An 18776-nucleotide genomic window follows, 5' to 3' on the forward strand; every position below is an offset into this window, starting at 1 on the left:
TTTGGAGAGATGTGGCCTAGATTACTGTACAACTGTTTGACTTTAGACATAACTGAAAGGCCAAGTCCAGTTAATCAACTGATAAAATAGATTGATGTCAACAGAGAGAAGGTCCCAAGGGGAAGCATCACCATCTAGGGTTTGAGCTTGATTTTTATCAACCACCTGGATTTGGAAGAATAAGTAACTTCTTATACCAAACCAGCTTTTTTGATTGCATAAAACTGACTTGTTCTTTGTGACCCCATTTAGGATTTTCTTGGCAAAGATCTTGCAATGGTTTTCCATTTTCTTTTACAACTCATGTTGCAGATGAGGAAACTGAGGCAAAAAAATTGGAACAAAAAAAATCCAAACAAAGTGAGGGTTAGATGACTTATCCATGGTCTCACAGCTGACCAGATTTGAATTCAGGAGGTGAAACTTCCTGACTGTGGCCTTGTACTCTATGTACAATATCACATAGTTGTCCCCATAAGATGGGGGTATTTGAGGGTAGCATAACTGAGAAACAAGACAGTAGAAGAAAGAATAATAGGTCAAACTGAAACAGATGGAATTTCATAAGGATAATTTAGGCTAAAGCTAAACTAATCAACTGCTCAAGGACAAAACATAGGTGAGATCTTGTAGTATCTTGCCTGAATCATGCCTGGGTCTTATGACTGTTGAACTCAATCTGTGTAAAATGGTAGCTGTGTTGATAGGCTCCATCAGTAGTCTCACTGGGTCCAGACAAAGGGAGGACAGTCTTATTGCCCTCATTTCTAGTCAGATTATGGGAAACCAGAGGATCATACTTAATTCTGGACACTGCATAGAAGGAAAAAAATTGCCAAGTGAAAAAAAAATGGCTCGAGCATGGAGACCATGATGTTGAAGAATTTGAATCAGATGAGTGGCGAACACATGAAGGAACAAAGAAGAGTCAGGCTGAAAAAGAGAAGATGGAGGGAGACAGTGCTAGCTGTCTTCAAGTATCTGAAGAGCTGTCAGACTGAAAAACTTTTTACTTGATCTCAGAGGGCAGAACTGGAAGCGACTGGAGGAAACAGATTCCAACTTAGCCTAAGGAAAGGAAAAAAACCTTCCTGACTATCAGAATTATCCTAAAGAAATCAGTAGATCTTAATAGGTAATATGTTCCCTGTCACTGAAGGTCTGTAAATGGAAAATTATTACTCTGTTGAATACGCTGCAGAAGGGTTTGTTCTAGGACTGTGTAGATGAGTTGACCTCTGAAAGTCTCCTGTACCTATAAGATGTAATCTTTATTTGATTTAGAACTATTTGTAGTTCTAGCAATGTTTTTATTTATTCAGCTAGGTAACTATCGAGTGACAAAGATTAATTAGAATTTAGTAACTTTAATTATGCTGCCATCCATTTAGAAAGAACGAGGGAGAACTTTCAGAAGCACATGACTCTTTGAGGACATATGACTGCCCTTCCATATCTGGAATGTTGTTCTTCCTGCTGAACTCAGCCTATGGACTTCATGCTAACACCCACTTTGTACAAGGAGACTTTCCACATACCCACCCTGCCTTCCTTTAATGATTTGCTCTAATTAATCCTTTCTAAATCTTGTTTGTATGTTGTACCCCACCCACCCCACCCTGTCAAACTGAGCTCCTTGAAACTAGGGACTTTATTTGTATTCCCAATACTTAGCATAATGCTCCCTTTAAGGAATGCTCATTTACTTTACTCCTGACTTACTTTTTTGAAATCTTGCTTTTTAAAAATAGTCATTCTTCTTAAGAATCTTGGAATTGTAAGGAATTTTTAATCAGGTATGTGTGGATCAAACTGCCACAAATGTTCCCTTTAACCTCCATGTTGTGCTGACCTAGTATTGATCTAATAATTTTGACTTATGACAAAGAAAGATCATATTATCTTCAAAGAAACCACATCTTCCTAGTAAACAAGAGAAAACAGGTGACTCAGGTGCTTCCCACATGAGTTGGTACCTGGTCTCCAGCAGGTACAGTCTCCCTTAGAAGACTTATCAAAGCAATCTGAGATAAAGCTCTCCCAGTAAACCCAAGAGCATCTACTCCTTGACATTGCCTAAAGAATTTCCTACAATATGATGCTCTGATGTTCTACTCAGGACACCCTGTGCATTTTTAAAAAGTTATTTCTGACTGGGAAGGAGTGAGATTGGTACCCCATTGTTGGACATTGAGGCTGGAGATGGAAACTGGGAAGTAAGAATTTTCTCTGTCTAGGGAGGGTGGGACAGAGTTAAATACCAAAGGGCTAGTGCTGAGAAGGCACCAGGAGAGCCAGATGGATATCATGATATTCAGATCCACTTGAGCCTCAAAATTCTCTAGTGCAGAACTTACCAAGCCTTGTAGTTTGCAGGAGAAATGTTCTTTCCCAAGGAAGCAATTAGCAGAACATTAGCTAATTAAATTAGGGTCAACAAACAAGTATTAATTGGCTGCTTGCCACGTGTCCAAGCAATGTATGTGCACTCTCAGGCCCACCTTGGGCCAAGGGAATGTGGAAGAAGTAAAGGCACACTTCTGTTGATTCTACCTTCATCACACCTCTCACTTTCATCTAGATCTAACTGAAGCAGGGCACAGAAAATAGCCATACTGGGCTTGAAGGTTACCCTCTTTGGTACAGGAAAGACTAGTGTGTAGAATACTATCCATGCACAATGAGTACTGTTTCAGCCATTCCTTGGAGGGCCACTCCTGTAATATATATTGGAGAATACCTGGAGCCAGGTGCTAAACCACTCCCCCAGCATCACCCTTGTCCAATTTACTATGGAAATACATTGAAGCAAGGTCTTCCCAAGTGGTGCTCTCTTTCTTTCCACTTTCTGTGTCTCAGCTAGAACCATATGCTCCCAATCTAGGCCTTAGCTCCATATGGCCAGACCCACTCTGGCCCAGTCACCCCAGTCTAAGGCTAGCCTGCCCTTATGATTGTTTTTCCTTTCTCTCAGGCATTCTCACATAAACCTTTGTTCAGCCTGTCCTCAAGTAGATTATTGTCTCTCTGGAAAAAAATTTAAACTGTGAACTTTTCAGGCTTGCAAAATAAAAAATCTTGAGCTTTTCCATCTCCAGGTTTAGTCTTGAGTTTTTCACTTTCAAGAACTTTCATCTTTATGATGGTACCACCAATTTCTCCCACATCATATCCACCCAAAGTTGCCACCCTAATTCAGGGCTTCCTCACCTCCCACCAGGACCGTGACAAGGATTTCCTAATTGGTCTTTCTGCCTCTGGTCAATCTCTTTGTTAGTCTATTATTTCTTTGCACAGTTGCCAAATTAATCTTCCCAAGGCATAGAGGTTATTAATCCAGTCCTCTACTTAAAACATTTAGAGACTCCCATTTACCTCTAAAATGAAATACAATCTTTCTGGTCAGACATTTATGTCCCATTCCTCATGGCCTGGTTTTACTTGAAGCTCATCTCTGCTCTCACCCTTGGTTCTAGCCCAAATGGAAAATTAGATTTTCTATACTGGATAGAATATTGACTGTGGAACAGAAGGACCTTTGTTCACCCCCCCCCCGATATTTTCAGTCTTTGTGAGTGAAAATGGTCCCTTCTATTTCTCTATCGATGCTCCTCTAAGCTGCTTTCCCCTGCCTTCATATGGTTCATTCTCCAATCTGCAATCCAATCCTTCCTAATCTCTGCCTATGAAAATCCTTTCCTTCCTTCAAGGGTTAGGACTGAAGTCTTTCTGGAATTCTGTTGAAAAATGTCTTTTTCTTCCTCATCCTTTTCCTCTAGGAGCCATTGTTTGTATTTCTTTTCCGTCCCATCATACCCTATCTTGTGGCCTAGTTCTCCATGAACATGTTCTTTCATCCCGATAGAATGAAAGCTCCTTGAGAACCCATGGTATTTTTTTAACCACACTTTGCATAGGAGTTTTGAACCTAGTTCCTTCCCTATCCAAGAATCTTTAGTTTTATCTGGCCCTAAAGTGGCTCACATTCCCTCTTTTACACATGAATAAGTTCTAAATCTTTCAGAGCTATTACAGACAAGGGATCACCCATCTTCTGGGAAGCCATCTCTGACTTTTAGAGGCTCAAATTTCACAGTTACTAAAATGCTTTGAAAACTTTAAAATGCACTAGATGTGTTATTATTGATGTTATTAATTTTGGGAAATAATTTAATATGAATAATTTGGCTGTTGAACATGCATTTGAGATGATGTATAATCCTGTGTTTGATGGAATGATCTGGATTCAATCCAGGGCAATGGGACTCCAAGGCAGGGCAGAACATTCTGAAGAGGCTGAGCAATTAGAGTAGGCTGCATGGAGTCAGAAGTGGTATTCCAGAGATTTGTAAAGACCCTTTCCCTCACCTCCCTTTTCAAATCAGCTACCATGAAATGTTTCCTCACTATCCTCAATGTTTCTTCTCTCTATCCCCTGCTTTCTATGCTCATGGTAACTCCCCTGGTTAAGTCCTCATCTCTGCTCACATGGACTATTATAATAGCCTCATCTCCCTGGTTCCAATATTTTCCTTCTTAATCCTATTCTTCACAGAGGTGACAAAAGGCTATTCAGAAAACATGAAGTTGACCAGATGCCACCCTTGCATGCTATAGGAAACTCTAGTGACTTGCACTTATTTCCAACATCCCAGGTTTGGCATTGAATGCCTCTCAGAACTTAGCTTTAGCCTCCCTTCCTTGCCTAAGTTAACATTCCTTTTGTCCAGCAAAGAAGGCCTTTCGCTATTCATCTTATACAATGGTCCTTCTCCTGTGTTTGCAGCATCATGCAGGCAGGCTCCCCTACTTGGCAAGTCCTGCCTTCTCACCTCCATAACTTAGAACATGGACTTTCCTTGGACATTCAACTCAATCCTCCCCTTCTCTAGTGACCTTTCTGGATCTCCCAGTTGCTAGTACCTCCTCACCCCTGAATGATCAGCTTGAATACATTCAGTGTCTATTTGTATGTATCCTACCTCACTTCTAGCCATCTCCATGCCATCCCATGCTTTTCCCCCTCAGACCACCATCTCCACTTCCTCCCACCAGAACCTTGGACATGGCCCCAGTAACCCTCTCTCTCTCTCTCTCCCCTACCTTCTGCCCAACTTGATTTTGTGCATTGTCTACCCCCCCATTAGAGAATTTGTTGTTTTTATTTGTATCCCTAAGCCTTAGTACAATGCCTGGAAGCTAAGTGCTTGATAAATAATCTTGTCATCTATCTATCTATCTATCTATCTATCTATCTATCTATCTATCTATCTATCATCTATATCTATCTGTCCATGTTTTTTTTTTCAGTACTTGGGACATAGTAAGGGCTTAATACTTTTTTGATAATTGAGTTAGAGAAGTGGGAAGGAATTCCCAGGCTTTGTGGGCAAAGTTTCTTCCATGTTATTTGCCCTGTTTTGCTAAGAAAATTCCAAATCTGGAAAGTTCCAGACACAAATGGAAACCTTCCAAACAGAACAGTTTCTCAAGTGCTCAGGAAATTCAACTTTGCCCAGATGAAACAACACAAAACTTCAAGACACCCCAATCCTGGGGTAACTAGGTGGATAGAGCGCTGGCCCTGGAGTCAGGAGGACCTGAGTTCAGATACAGTCTCAGACACTTAATAATTGCCTAGCTGTGTGTCCACAGGCAAGTCACTTAACCCCATTGCCTTAAATAAATTAAAAAATATTAAAAAAAAAGAAAGACACCCCAACCCACTGTTGAATGTAGAACAGTGGGCCTCCTTTGGTGTCATGCATATCATTTAAGGAAGATTCTGATTTCCAGTGGTCCCTCCCAACAGCAGTGACCCTTTTAATGATCTACACACTTGGAGGAGAATGGCCTAGAGTCTGGACTCCTTAGGCTCTGAGGATAGAGCTCTGATCAGAAGAATATTCTGCCATCCTGTCCTCCTCCCACTGTTATTCTTTTTTTCTTTATTTCACTTTGCTTTTAGCAGGAATCAATATTAATGAACTTCACAATGGAGCTGGTGTTCCCCTGCTCCCCACTGGGCCATCAGAAGCAAGCAGGAAGCTGCCAGCCACAGATTGGTGGTTTTTTCCCCATCTTTACCTGGAGACAAGATGGTTTCTGTAAAACTACTTGATTTGTTGACCAGAGCACAGCCCGAATACACGTTTCCTGGCTCCTTCTGGTGCCATCAGTCATTGACCTGGCACTGACAGAATCAGCACTTGAGTAACAGAGAGTCCCAAGACTGTGAGCTTCTTGATGGGCCCAGATTAGCTAATATCCCAGTCACCATCTTTCTTTTGTTAATGGAGGTCACTGTGCTAATGAGTGGCAGCGAAGTTTTACCTCTCTCGGGTTACAGGCATGAAGTAAGATTTCCTTTCCTTAGTAAGGACCTCTGGGAACCAGAAGGCTCTAAGTGCCTGTGGTAGCAACTTACTACCCACAAGTGGGAATGAGATCAGAATCAAGATCTTCAGAACTGGAGGGGGCCACTACAGCTATCTTGTCCAGCCAATTGTCTTTTTGTCTCCAGTGCCTATGTATAGGACCTAATGCCACATATGATTTTCCTGAAGAATCACAACTTTGAGTATCCAGAAATCAATAGAAAGATGCAAGGTGAGTTCAAGGTAGTAAGATGTTAGCTGCGAATAGAGGATGAAATAAATGACTTTGTGTGACCAGAAGAGAAGATGGACTTGTTGTTCAGGGGTCTGAAGGATACAAAATGAGCCATTCTAGTGTTGCACTGAGAAGCACAGAAAATCAAAAGAAAGGCCTCTGAGGCCCTGGATAGAACCTTTTTAAAAAGAAAATTTACAAGAAAACATGATTAAAGACGAGATTGTACAGGATGAAACGGGGAGGGACTAAGATCATCAAGAAGGGACCAGAGCCATGTTTTTGATTAAGAAAAAAGGGGAAAACGGGAATAGGCATGGAAATTATGAACCAAATCTACTCTGAATAGACTCAGAACTGCATAACTTGCTTTCTGATCTATATATATATAGATACATAAATCTATTTTGAAGAAAAATAATAATAATAACAGAAAAGAGTGTTAAGCCAAAGCACTGCAGGTTCCCGGCAGCTCACTAACAGAACTCTGAGTGAAAGTTTAAAAATTAAAAAAATACAGAAAAACAATATAATTAAGCAATTAAAACAATTGCCCCCAAATAATCTATTTTGGACCAAAAGATTTTCTTTCAGAAGATGAATAAGGAAGAGAAAGTGGGCAATACTATAGAATTTAGGGCAGAATTTATATGAAGTTAGACTTTTGCATTTTCCTCATCATCACACTTTGAGTCTAACCTGTTTTTCCCCTGTTATGCAGGACCCTGACTGACAAAGAACAAGAAGGCCTAGGCTTTCTTATCATACTCAGTGTCACACACACACACACACACACACACACACACACACACACACACGGAAATCTTGTTTTCTTTTTAATCACCAAACATATTATGAGGGATAGGAGATTAGATGCCACTCTATCCCCATCTTTTTTTGGTGTTAAAGAATATCATGCTGATGAGGGTGAAACTTGCAAATCTTTAGAGTAACTGGAAGTTTCTTTAGCTGTGACCATGGTAACCCAGGGATCCAGACTCAAGTACTGAATAGGTTTAGCTTTATTTTAGGGAAATAAATGCTTCTTTGTTCTCTTCCCCCAAATATGCTAAATCAAAATGCACAAGTGTGTGATCCCCCTTTTGCTTTTGCTCACTTTATTGGGAATGTCCTTTCCCTGTTTGCCTATTGAATTTCTTCCCATATTTCAAAGACTAAATCATATGAATTCTTCTCTATGAAGCTGAGTCTAATTTTCCCTTTCCTCCTGAATCTCCCAGGGCATTTTGCTTGGTACTTCCCAGAATATCTTTTCATGTAACCTTGAGTAAACGTTTATAGTTCTCATGCAGGTACTTAGATATGAATTTTTCTTGATATGAATTGGGTTTAGGAGACTCTTTCTTCCTTAGGCATTAAGCTATAGCAAGGAACTCCTCACTGTTATAAGCATCCTTGTACCCATTTTATAAATGCCTAGGGCAAATCCTGTTTCAACAGGTGCAAAAGGGGAGGGGAGGGGATAAGAAAGAAATTAAGGCAGAAGATAGGAAGGGTGGATCTGAGATGTGGATTCTAGTTCTCAAAGGGACTTTTATTCTTCTTGAACATTTCCAAGGCTAGGCTACATTTTAAGTTTTTGTGGAGAAGACCATTTTGGGCAAGGGATATTCTGTAGGCTATAAGTCTATGATCCCACAAACTACTAGAAAGATTCAGGATATAGATAACGACATTATATTTTTTCTATCAGATCCCACTTTTATTGCCAGAACTCCATTCACTGTTGCAAATGATTCTAGATACTTTATAAATGAAGCATTTCACTATCTTTCAGAACCTCTTTCTTAAAATGAAGGGTAAATATTGGCCACATTTTAAAGAAATGATGGTACTGACAATCAATTTTGGTTGCTTGTCAGAAATACAGGACTGTATGTAACAGAATATGAGTGCTACCACTGAACAAATTATAGCTCTATGAAATACTGAAGTAAGTGTATGGAGGGCCTAGAAAGGGGGAGCTGAAGGACCTGCCCCTGTTGCCCACTGCCCACTTCAGGCCATTACTAGCATACTGAGCTCAGTTTTGGGTCACATCTTTTATAAAGATCATGACAAGCCTTTGTGGTCAGAGGAGAGTGATCAGAATGGTCAAGGGGCTCAAGGCTAGATTATATGAAGATCCCTTCAAAGAAACGACTATTTGAACACAGTGTTCAAAGGCACAAGATTACCATATTTTCATATATGCTAGTCTATCAGATTGAAGGAGGATTAAGCTTGTGAGATACACTTTCCAGATGGCAGAATGAGGCCATGGCAGGTGAAAGGTATAGAGAAGTAGATTTCAGTTCAGCATAAAGATATAAAAACCAGATCTATACAAAAATGGCTAGGAATGCTCTGTCACCAGTGGTGTTGAAAAAAAAAAGTCTATAATGTCACCAAAGATGTTACAAAAGGGATTCATATATGTACTGACCAAGGGGTCAGGTCATATGACCTCTCATGGTTTACCAACTGTCCTGGTCCTCCTTTGGATTTGTGAGGTAGTTAGCAAGTTTAGGATATAATTCATAATGAAAAAGTTGCTTTTAACCTCTGTAGGGACATGCCACCTTTATAGATTCACTGCTTCAGCTGAGTTACTGAGAGCATGAGGAGTTTAATTCAGGTTCTTTGAATTTCCCATGTTTGCTCCTGGATCAATTCATTTTTCTCAAAGGCTGCCTCAGGGAAAAGAAGGGATATCTTACAATAAAGGCAAAGGGCTACACGAAACTTAACTGGCATTAAGAAAAATCATATGGGGGAAGGTTAAGGAAGAGAAAGCAGACTTTGTGATTGGGGTGAAAAGGTCTCTCTTTCATGTCATCTCTGTACTAGGATTCAGCAACTAGGAAAATGCCTTTTGGGTAGACAGGGAGGGATGGTCAAAGAACACTGGAACCAGAAGACATCCCTGTCTGCTGTCTCCCTGATATGTGTATCATATCTCAGTCATAATTCATATTCTAGTTCCAAAGGATTATAAATATACTGTTCAGAGAGAAGCAGGAAAGGGCAAAGGTCACAAATTTAGTAGCTGATACATTTAGAAAGCCTTTCACCTTCCCAGTTGTGTGACCTTGGACAGCTTCTTGTACCTCTCTTGCCTTACTGTGAAGGAACTTGATATCCAAAAGGTTATCTAGTCCAACCCATTATTTTATGGATAGAGAAACTGAAACCAGAACAACATACCCAATGTCACACATTTAGTAAGTGACAGAGATAGGATTTGAATCTAGGTCCTCTATGTTGGCCTGAAAAACCAATATTCTTTCCATTGTCTCATGCTGTTTAACAGAGAGAATGAACATGGATTTGTTTACCAAAAGCCAGGTTCCTAAAATGAGGTGAGAGTTTTTGAAGATCCCTATGGAAGTCTCTTTCCATTATGCTCTAAGGCTGATGAGCAAAACCAATGTCTGTGTAGCACCTCCCCCTAAGTAACACCAGAGTGCAGGTCTTTATTTGCTTTAATATGCATGTTCCAACTGTCACTTAGCAGAACTGTTCTCCCTGATTAGACCTGGTTAGTTGCTGTGACAACGGCTAACAAGTCCTCTCTCGCCTTAGGTACTCCCTTCCAGCAGGATTTCCACAGACAACTACACAGACTGAGTCCAAATCAGACTTGAACAACTACTGTCCTAGCAGCTGGTGGCTTCTGACTTTGTCTCTAGATGTTATAACGGGTTTAGACTAGCTTCAGGATCCGTGGTCCTCTCATCACAGACTAGGGATTTCTCAAAGGTCACTGCCATCTTTTCTTCTAAGTTCTTTGTAGAAATCAGAGACAGAACCTCACCCAGATGGTACAGTACAGAACTTTCCATTTTAGGGTCTTAATCCTTTGTTTTAATCTTGAGCTATCAGAATTCCAGTGAAAGTTTCTGCCCCAAGGGCCTGAAATAGCTTAACTTGCTCCATATTTATTAGGCAGCAATGTGGCACAGAGAAAGGAAATGGAAAATGAAGCCAGAAAAGTGGGTTCAAATCCTGGCTTTGTATCTTTCTAGGTATTTTGGGCAAGTCACTGGGTATCCTGTGTCTCCCAGTTTCCTCATCTGTAAAATGAGTGGCAATGGAGGAACTATAGAACCCCCTTCAAAGGGCCCTTCTAACTGTAAAGGGTTCTTTCTAACTCTTATCACCTGGACATCTTTAAGGCTAGAGCTGGATGCTTGGGTTCTGGGCAAACGAGATGCCTAGGTTGCATGATTCATCCTTCCCTTCTTGGCACTCCCTACCTATCAAGTGCCTAGGCCATGACTATGACAAGCTTTACAAGATTCCAAGCCATCTGTGCTAGCCTGCCTTTCTTTTATTGCTCCCTACCTTCCAACCACCTGTTACTCAGTGCTCCCTTATCTCACTGAACCCTCTCTTGCTCCCCTCAGATTTCTTATACAACTTCATTACCCCACCTGTCCCCAGTCCCACTTTGTCTCCAGTCCTGCCCTTCATTCACGGACCAGCTCGGATGGCACATTTTCCAGGAAGTCTTCCTTAGTGGCAGCCTCTCAAACTCCACAGCTCTTCAATTTTCATTCTCTAACCTGCTTATAGTTATTTTTGATTCATCTACATGCTAAACTATAAGCTCCTTGATGGCAAACATCAGATATTATAAATTCCCAGCATGGCATCTGCACCACGGCCTTTCAAAGAGCAGAAACTGAACAAGTATTTGTCGAATTGAGATGTTTGTCATTCCTCAAGGAAGGCAGTACTATACACACATGGGATTATATACACTTGCTTATAAGACCTCTGCTCACTAGTTCATAATTTCTTGGTATGTTGATACCTCTTCAAGGATTTTATTTCTTCTGACAGCTTACATTTTATGAATTATGATCACCATGGTCATTAAATGGGATAGATGAAGTGACTCCCAGAGAGAGAGAAAAAGGGAACACATATCAATGTCTTTCTAGAATGCTTTAGGCCTAAGAGGCAGACAAATGGGCTTTGGCCCTGCCCTGCCCCACCCTCCCATGGTCTGATGCAGAATTCTGATTGCAATGTGAAGTAGAGAAACCTCACCTACCTGTGATTTCAAAAGTGATGGATAGGAGGGGTGCAGCACTAGCCTTCGACCGGTTCTGAGACTGACTTTCTGAAATAACATGGAAATAGCAGCATAAGCAAAGACGGCTGTGCAATGCAGCTTGGGGAAAAGGCAGAGCAAGTGATGAACTACACCAAGAAGCCTACAGTGTGGACAATGACCAATTGATGTCTTTCAATCATGGAGGTGTCCTTGTGCTTATCTAGCCCCTGCCTTCCTAAGCTTCTGGGAAAGCAGCAGCAGCAGCAGCAGCAGCAGCAGCAGCAGCAGCAGCAGCACAACCTCCACCACCACCACCACTACCATCCCATCACTCATGGCTGATAGACAAAATTTTCCCCTCCATTTTTCTGGCACTAGACTCCACATCCTTGTGGAAAATGCCTTTTTTGGAGGGCCTCTTTCTTAGGCTGCAAAGGAGTGCCAGGGCTCTTCTGCTCATTCTCTACCTTTGGGGCATTCTTTAAATACACTCAGAGCTTTTCCCCAACTGTATCATGGAAATCTCCACTGGAGCTGCTGTCACTAGATGTTCTTTTTCTTTCACGAAGAGCTCTCAGAAGAACCTTCTCCTATTCCCACAACCTGAGTCGAGTTCCCTTTGAATCAGCTATGGGGACCCTGCTCAAAGCCACCTGCCCCTGAGATACTTTGCCTAGCACAGATTCACACTAGCCCAGGCCCATAGTAGCTTGCTCATAAGCTGCCTGCTAGGTCCCAAGTAGGCTTCAGGTAAGACGAGGAGCTGTCCAGGGTTAGGACCTGGAACTCTCCAGGGTTCTGACCAGGAGCTCTCCAGGGTTCTGGCCAGCCTCCAGCTCTACAGCAGAAGGGTCTCCCATTAGCTCACCTGAATGAAGTGGAGTTGCAGTGGAAAGGCTGCCAGGGCAGAAGAATTAACAGGAGCAGGAGGAGGAGAGGTGCCAGCAGCTGCAATGGGAGCTATCTTCCTGCTGCTACTGCTGCAGCTGCCTGCATCCGGCTGTATCAGTATGCTTCTGCTGAGGCTTAGTGACTCAGGGAGAATAGCAAACATCCGGGACAGTGCCCTTGCAGACCCAGTCGGGGCGCCAAAAGCGCAGGATCCTTGGCAGGCTGGAGGGTTTAGGCATGCACCAGGAGGGGCGTTGCCCATGTCTGTGCTGGGAAAGTCTGGTGGGGGGGATAGTACAGCTCCCTGTATTCACAAAGCATTCTTTTCTATTTCCTGATCTGTGCTGGAATGGGCTTGGTTGTGTGTAACACTATGATAGAGATGGTCCAAGAAGTCTCACTTGGGACCATTAGGGAAGCCTGAGCAACTTGGTTTGGATGAGCTGAGGGCTTGGTGTTTGGAAATTGCTGAATCATGGGTAAAAGTCAGACATGACAGCATCCTTGCTGTCTGACTCCTCAGTAGTAAGCATCTTTTGTTGTTATTGCTCAGTCATTTAAGTCACGTCTGACTCTTTGTGACCCCCAGTGAGGTTTTCTTGGCAAAGATACTAGAGTTTGCCATTTCCTTCTCCATCTCACTTTACAAATGAGGAAACTAAGGCAGACTGGATTAGGTGATTGACCCAGGGTCACATGACTAGTCTGAGGGTAGATTTGAACTCAGGAAGAGAAATCTTTCTGACTATAGACCTGTCACTCTTTCCATTGTGCCAACCAGCTGCCCAGTAAACACTGTTAGGCAATGGCAATCATTTAAAAATAAGGTCTAAGCAAACAAGATTACTTAAAAGGGACCACAAGAAGGTAGGCTGTCTTTGGGGTGCCTCTCTATGTGCTTACTTCCAGATCAGTATTCTCTTGCTTTAAAACAATCACTGAGATTGGTTGATAAATCAATATTAATGTATTCTAGTACATGCCAGGCCTGTGCTAAGTTCTGAGAATATAAATACTAGCAGAAGTCAAGCCCTTCCCTGAAGGGGTTTATGTTCTAGATGTATGACTCACTTTTGCTATTGACTACTTAAAAAATGTTTGGGAGGGACAGCTAGGTGATGCACTGGATAGAACATTGGTCCTGGAATCAGGAGGACCTGAGTTCAAATCCAGCCTCAGACACTTAATAATTGCCTAACTGTATGACCTTGGACAAGTCACTTAACCCCATTACCTGAAATAAATAAAATTTGGAGGTGGCTAGGTGGTGTACTGGATAGAACATTGGCCCTAGAGTCAGGAATATCTGAGTTTAAATCTGGCCTCAGACACTTAGTAATTGCCTAGCTGTGTGACTTTGGGCAAGTCAGTTAACCCCATTGCCTAAAATAAATTTTAAAAAATAAATAAATAAAATTTACAAATGGCTGGCCTTTTTTTTTTACTTGAGGAACTGATGTTCTGCCCACCTTTAGTGCTTTTTGGCAACTTCTGCTAACTTGAAGGTACAGATTCCCAGATAATTTGAAGACCAGGGATATGTCACATACATTGATACCACAATATTTCCTGCTGGGAAACTCTAAATGAAACTTCTACTAGTAGATTTTTTTCTAAATCTTGAAAAATCATTAGAAAGCAGAAAATGGTCCTGTGAAGTATGGATCAGGCTTAATAGTAGACAGCTTGTGGTTGGAGCATTGGATATGGAATCAAGAGAATCTGAGTACAAGTCATTCTTCAGACACTTACTATAGCAGGGAACGATGTAGAGAATTATGAACGTAGCAGAAATAGAATCTGTGATCTTAGACACTGTTAAATCTTGTTAAATGGGTGGAGGTTCCCCACTCTTGAGATCCTGCTTTCCCTGGACATTGTTGTTTGTATCTTGTCCCCTTTCACTTAACCCTACCCTGGATGCTGGCACAGTTGGAAATGACATGTTGAACTTGGAGATTAAGTGCCTTGAGACAGGAAGGACCAGTATGTGACTAGCCTTTGTGAGATACCTGGTCCAAGGTGTGAGACCACTCCCCAAGCACTACCTACCATAGAGGGGCATATAAGAGGAAGTACCACCCCTTCTAACTCTCTTGCTTCTTCCAGCCTCCCATCCAGAAGGATGGGGCTTTCTGAATTCCTCAATGCATGAGGAATACTATAACCCTCACCATGTGGCCTGCTTAAACTAAGCCCGATGGCTCCTGCCCTTCTCCCCCCACCCCGAATTCCTAATGAACTTGGCAGCAGACCTGCCTAGATTAATTAGCAACTCACATGGCTTTTCTTTAATCTCTTCTTAACTTTTCTATCACTTTCTTTTGCATTGTAAATTCTTTTAATAAATCTCTTTTCTTTTTACACCTGCATTCCCAGGTCAAATTAGTAATTCTTCACAAGCAGATTACTGAACATATGGCAACATTTTTATTTAGTTATTTGACCTTGGGAAAGTAGCTTAACCCATCTTGCTTTAAATTCCCTAATACGTGAAATGGGGATAATAATATCATCTATCCTGAGGGGTGGTTATAAGGATTAAATGAGATAATAGTTGTAAAGGACTTTTCGAAGTGTATAGCATTACACATGCTAGCTTCTTAGAGATAGTCTGAATGGCTTCATTGAAAGGACATAAACCCAGAAGTGAGCCTCTCACACATTAGCAGTATAAATATCTTATCTGGTGTTTTTGTATCACATATGGACATTGCATTATTTTAACCCAACATTTACTTTAATAGCAGCATGTACACAGTTTTAATTTCTTATACCTTCTCTAGGCAAATATATTTGATTCTAAGTAAAAAATTTCCAAACCCTTTAGGAACTACAAGAGAAGCTGGTTGACCAATACTACCCTTGAGGTAGAGTTAATCCTATCTCAAAAATTTGTCAGTAGTTGGTCAGATACATCCCAACTATGTTTCTCAATAATGACATGGTGCCAATTTGTGTACTTAGTAATTTTTCTATTCATAAAATATTTTCTTGACTACATCAGGTCCTAAGTTTCAATCTAGGTGGTCTTCAGAAATGAGTTAATGGAAAAGAGAATGAAAAGTCTATCCCCTGGTGGGATTTTCCAAAGGCCTTGTCACCAAATATGAAGACATAATTGATACATTAGGCCATGTAGACTGGTTGTCACCAAAGATCAATTTTATCAGGTCCTGGATATTTAGACTGCTTTTGACTACTGGTCCAGATCTCATTCTCTAAGCTGACTGTGCACCTAAATCAGATCCAGAAATGGGGAGGCAGTGGGGTCCTTTCCAGTAATCTTCACATGTAATTCACTGTTTTCTCCAATTCGTTTATGAAGTGCAGTCTTGCACCTCTAGACCTAAATATGAAGCTGTTGTGAATAGAGGTTAGCAAAGGGCTATTGTGACTGCATTCAAGGCCTCCTTTGAGAATTTCTCCTGAGCAAGAGTCAAGCTTCCTGGGAAGTGCAAAAAAGCATCCAGGCAACTTGGAAAGATTTATAATCTCATCTCTTGTGATCTGAGAGTTGACAAAGACAACAGATGCTCTTAATGACTCCTGCTCACAGGCAGAGTTACCTGCCAACCAAGCTCTTAAAACAGCTGTAGTGCTCATTGTCTAACTTTCTTGGCACTGTGAAGCAGCTAAGAAGGAAGTCAAGGTTTATATCTATTCCTCTGGGATCCAAGTCTCACAGAGCCAGAAAGATATTTCAAGCAAGGCCACTGCTTCTGGGATGACTTTTTGGCCAATGTGATAATAAAAAATGGGATTCATATTTGTCCCTTGCGTCTTTGAATCTTCTGTGCTGAATACAATGCCTTGTATTGTAGTTACCCGATATTGTCATTGTAGTTACCCAATAAGTGCTTTTTTCATTGCCTTAGCTTGTCAAATTTTGAACATGACTTTTACTCACTAATGAATAGAGATAGTTGATCATGACCAAAACTTATGGATGCTGAATTTTATTTTTTCACTTATGTGTGTGTGTGTGTGTGTGTGTGTGTGTGTGTAATGTCACTTGAGACTTCTCCTTTCATATGACTAAAATTTCCTCCAAGTTGTTCTCTGCTGCTGCAGCATGACCTGGAGGTCAGCCTGGCTAGCTTAGCCAATAAAATGTGGTAGGATCTACCATCTGGGAAGCCTTTGGGCCCAGGCCAAGTGAAGACTGCAAATCTTTTTTCCGTGGATCATCTGGGCAAAGTTGAAGAGATAGTACTCCCAAGAAGTCTGGTTACCAAGGATGGTGGACGTTTATGAGGCCTATATACCAAGTAAGAGATCTAAACCTGGGATCCATAAGCTTGTTTTTCCTAAATTATTTTTATAACTATATTGAAATATAATTGGCCTCATGCCTTTTATGTTATTTATTTGAAATCCACTTTTTCTTCTGAAGTTTAGATCTCTTGGTATAAAGGGTCTCATCTATCTCAGTAAAGGGACTAGCCAACTCAATCAGGCCACTAACATTAGTTAAGTCCCTACTTTGTGTTTAAGCAGTGTACCAAGTGCTAGGGAGAAAAAAGGGGAGGACAAAATTGCCTCTAATTTCAAGAAACTTGAAATCTAATGGAGGAGATAAAATAGGTGAATACAAGCTGCATGCAGAGTAGAAGGAAGCCAAGGATATGCTTCTGCTGAGGTACAGAAGAAGGAAGTAATGTACTTTATGCAGACTCTTCCTCAATCATATGAGATCATCTGTGTATCTCTCTCTCTCTCTCTCTCTCTCTCTCTCTCATGCACACAAACACATGTGCACACACACACATAATGTAGATAACCCCATACACATATGTTGTCTCCCCAGATTAGACTTCTATCTTTGCATATTCAACACCTAGAACAGCATATGCCATATAGTAGATACTTAAGAAATACTTGTTAATTGACTAATTTGTTTTCATCACTTCATTAACCTAGAACAGCATCCATTTTCATTTTGCTGTGGTTGGAAAAGGTCTCCCTTGCTTCCCACTTGGGAATGGGTCTGCCCAAGTCCAGACTAGCTGGTCCCCAAAGGATAGACATGTAGCTGGTTGACAGCTTGTCCTTGGAGTATTTTGAGGGTGCTAGGACCCACTAGCACATTGGTTATGCTGGTGTAACCCATGAGAGCACCAGGTCACTTTGGGGGGAACCAAAAATCTCTTTATTTTATAGCTATTTATATCAATGTGTTGCATTGAGTGCACTTATAGGAATTTTACTTAAATTTAATCTAACAGTTTGCAATGAAATAGGAAAGTATTTCCATTAGAAAGTGTTATGATACTTTTCAATGTGTTTTAACTGACTGAATGCCTAGATCTAGGGAACATTCTTCTTCCCCAAAAGATGATTAGTATTCATGGTGCTATCGTGAGAACAGTCAGGATATGTCAAGAATACTCCTGCTACTGTGAACAACGTGGGCATGGTGGCCCAGGAAGGTTGAGTGGAATGGACCATGAGAAAATAGGGCTGGGGGACATGAGATTTACCTTCTTTTTCCTTGAGTGTGTTCAAATAAGAGAGAAGGTTCTCATTGGCATGCACACAGTAGACCTCTCGTGTTTGGATTCCTCCTCCACAGAGGGCAGTCTGATTCCCTCGTCTTTTGTCTTGTTGGCTGAGTAATGGGTCAACTCGACACTCAGTCCACTCTGTAGTTCTCCACCCATACCTAAATCAAAGCAGGTTAGCAAGAGGAAGAGTCAGTAGGTGTCCTCTGATATGACCTCCTTCTTTGTTAGCAAGGTTTCATCAAAAGTTTCCCAATTCCTTACTTAGATAAAAGACACTTTTGACCTTGACTTGGCCTTCAAATAATCCCTTTCTCTCTCTCTCCTCTCCATCCTCAGGTCTACAATAGCTGGGGTCAAACTGAGTAAAATCCTGAAGTAATGCTAATCAGTAAAGCTCATTTATCTAAACTTGGTGGCAAGAAAACTTGAGAAATGATATTTAATGAAGCTAACCCCAGGCTTGCCTCTTCTTGATGCTGTTTTTCAACCATATATGCAGAAAAAACAGTCAAAGTAAAAAAATCATATTAATCAAAACAAATGGTAACCATTGAAGGAGGAAGAATAGACCTTCATTATCCATTTAATGAGTATCCTAGAAGTGGCTCCTAAATATTTGAGAATTATCATTGTGGGGAGAAACTTGGGACAGCTTAACAAAGGACATTTTAGCAAGAGCAGGCTGGCTTTTCAGCAGCATG

The 18776-nt window shown here is 41.2% G+C and overlaps 1 protein-coding gene across 1 annotated transcript in view; it reads right to left on the bottom strand.

Moving 5' to 3' along the window:
• The window catches only part of THSD7A (thrombospondin type 1 domain containing 7A), a 323596-nt gene that overhangs the window by 134321 nt on the left and 170499 nt on the right, over positions 1-18776 (bottom strand). The window contains exons 4-5 of the mRNA XM_074195394.1: positions 18052-18233; positions 11675-11743 (exon numbers count right to left, since the gene is read on the bottom strand). Coding sequence (XP_074051495.1) covers positions 11675-11743; positions 18052-18233 — 251 coding nt within the window. The remainder of the gene's footprint in view (positions 1-11674; positions 11744-18051; positions 18234-18776) is intronic.

The sequence above is a fragment of the Macrotis lagotis genome, chromosome 7, assembly GCF_037893015.1.
Source record: "Macrotis lagotis isolate mMagLag1 chromosome 7, bilby.v1.9.chrom.fasta, whole genome shotgun sequence".
NCBI lineage: Eukaryota > Metazoa > Chordata > Mammalia > Peramelemorphia > Peramelidae > Macrotis > Macrotis lagotis.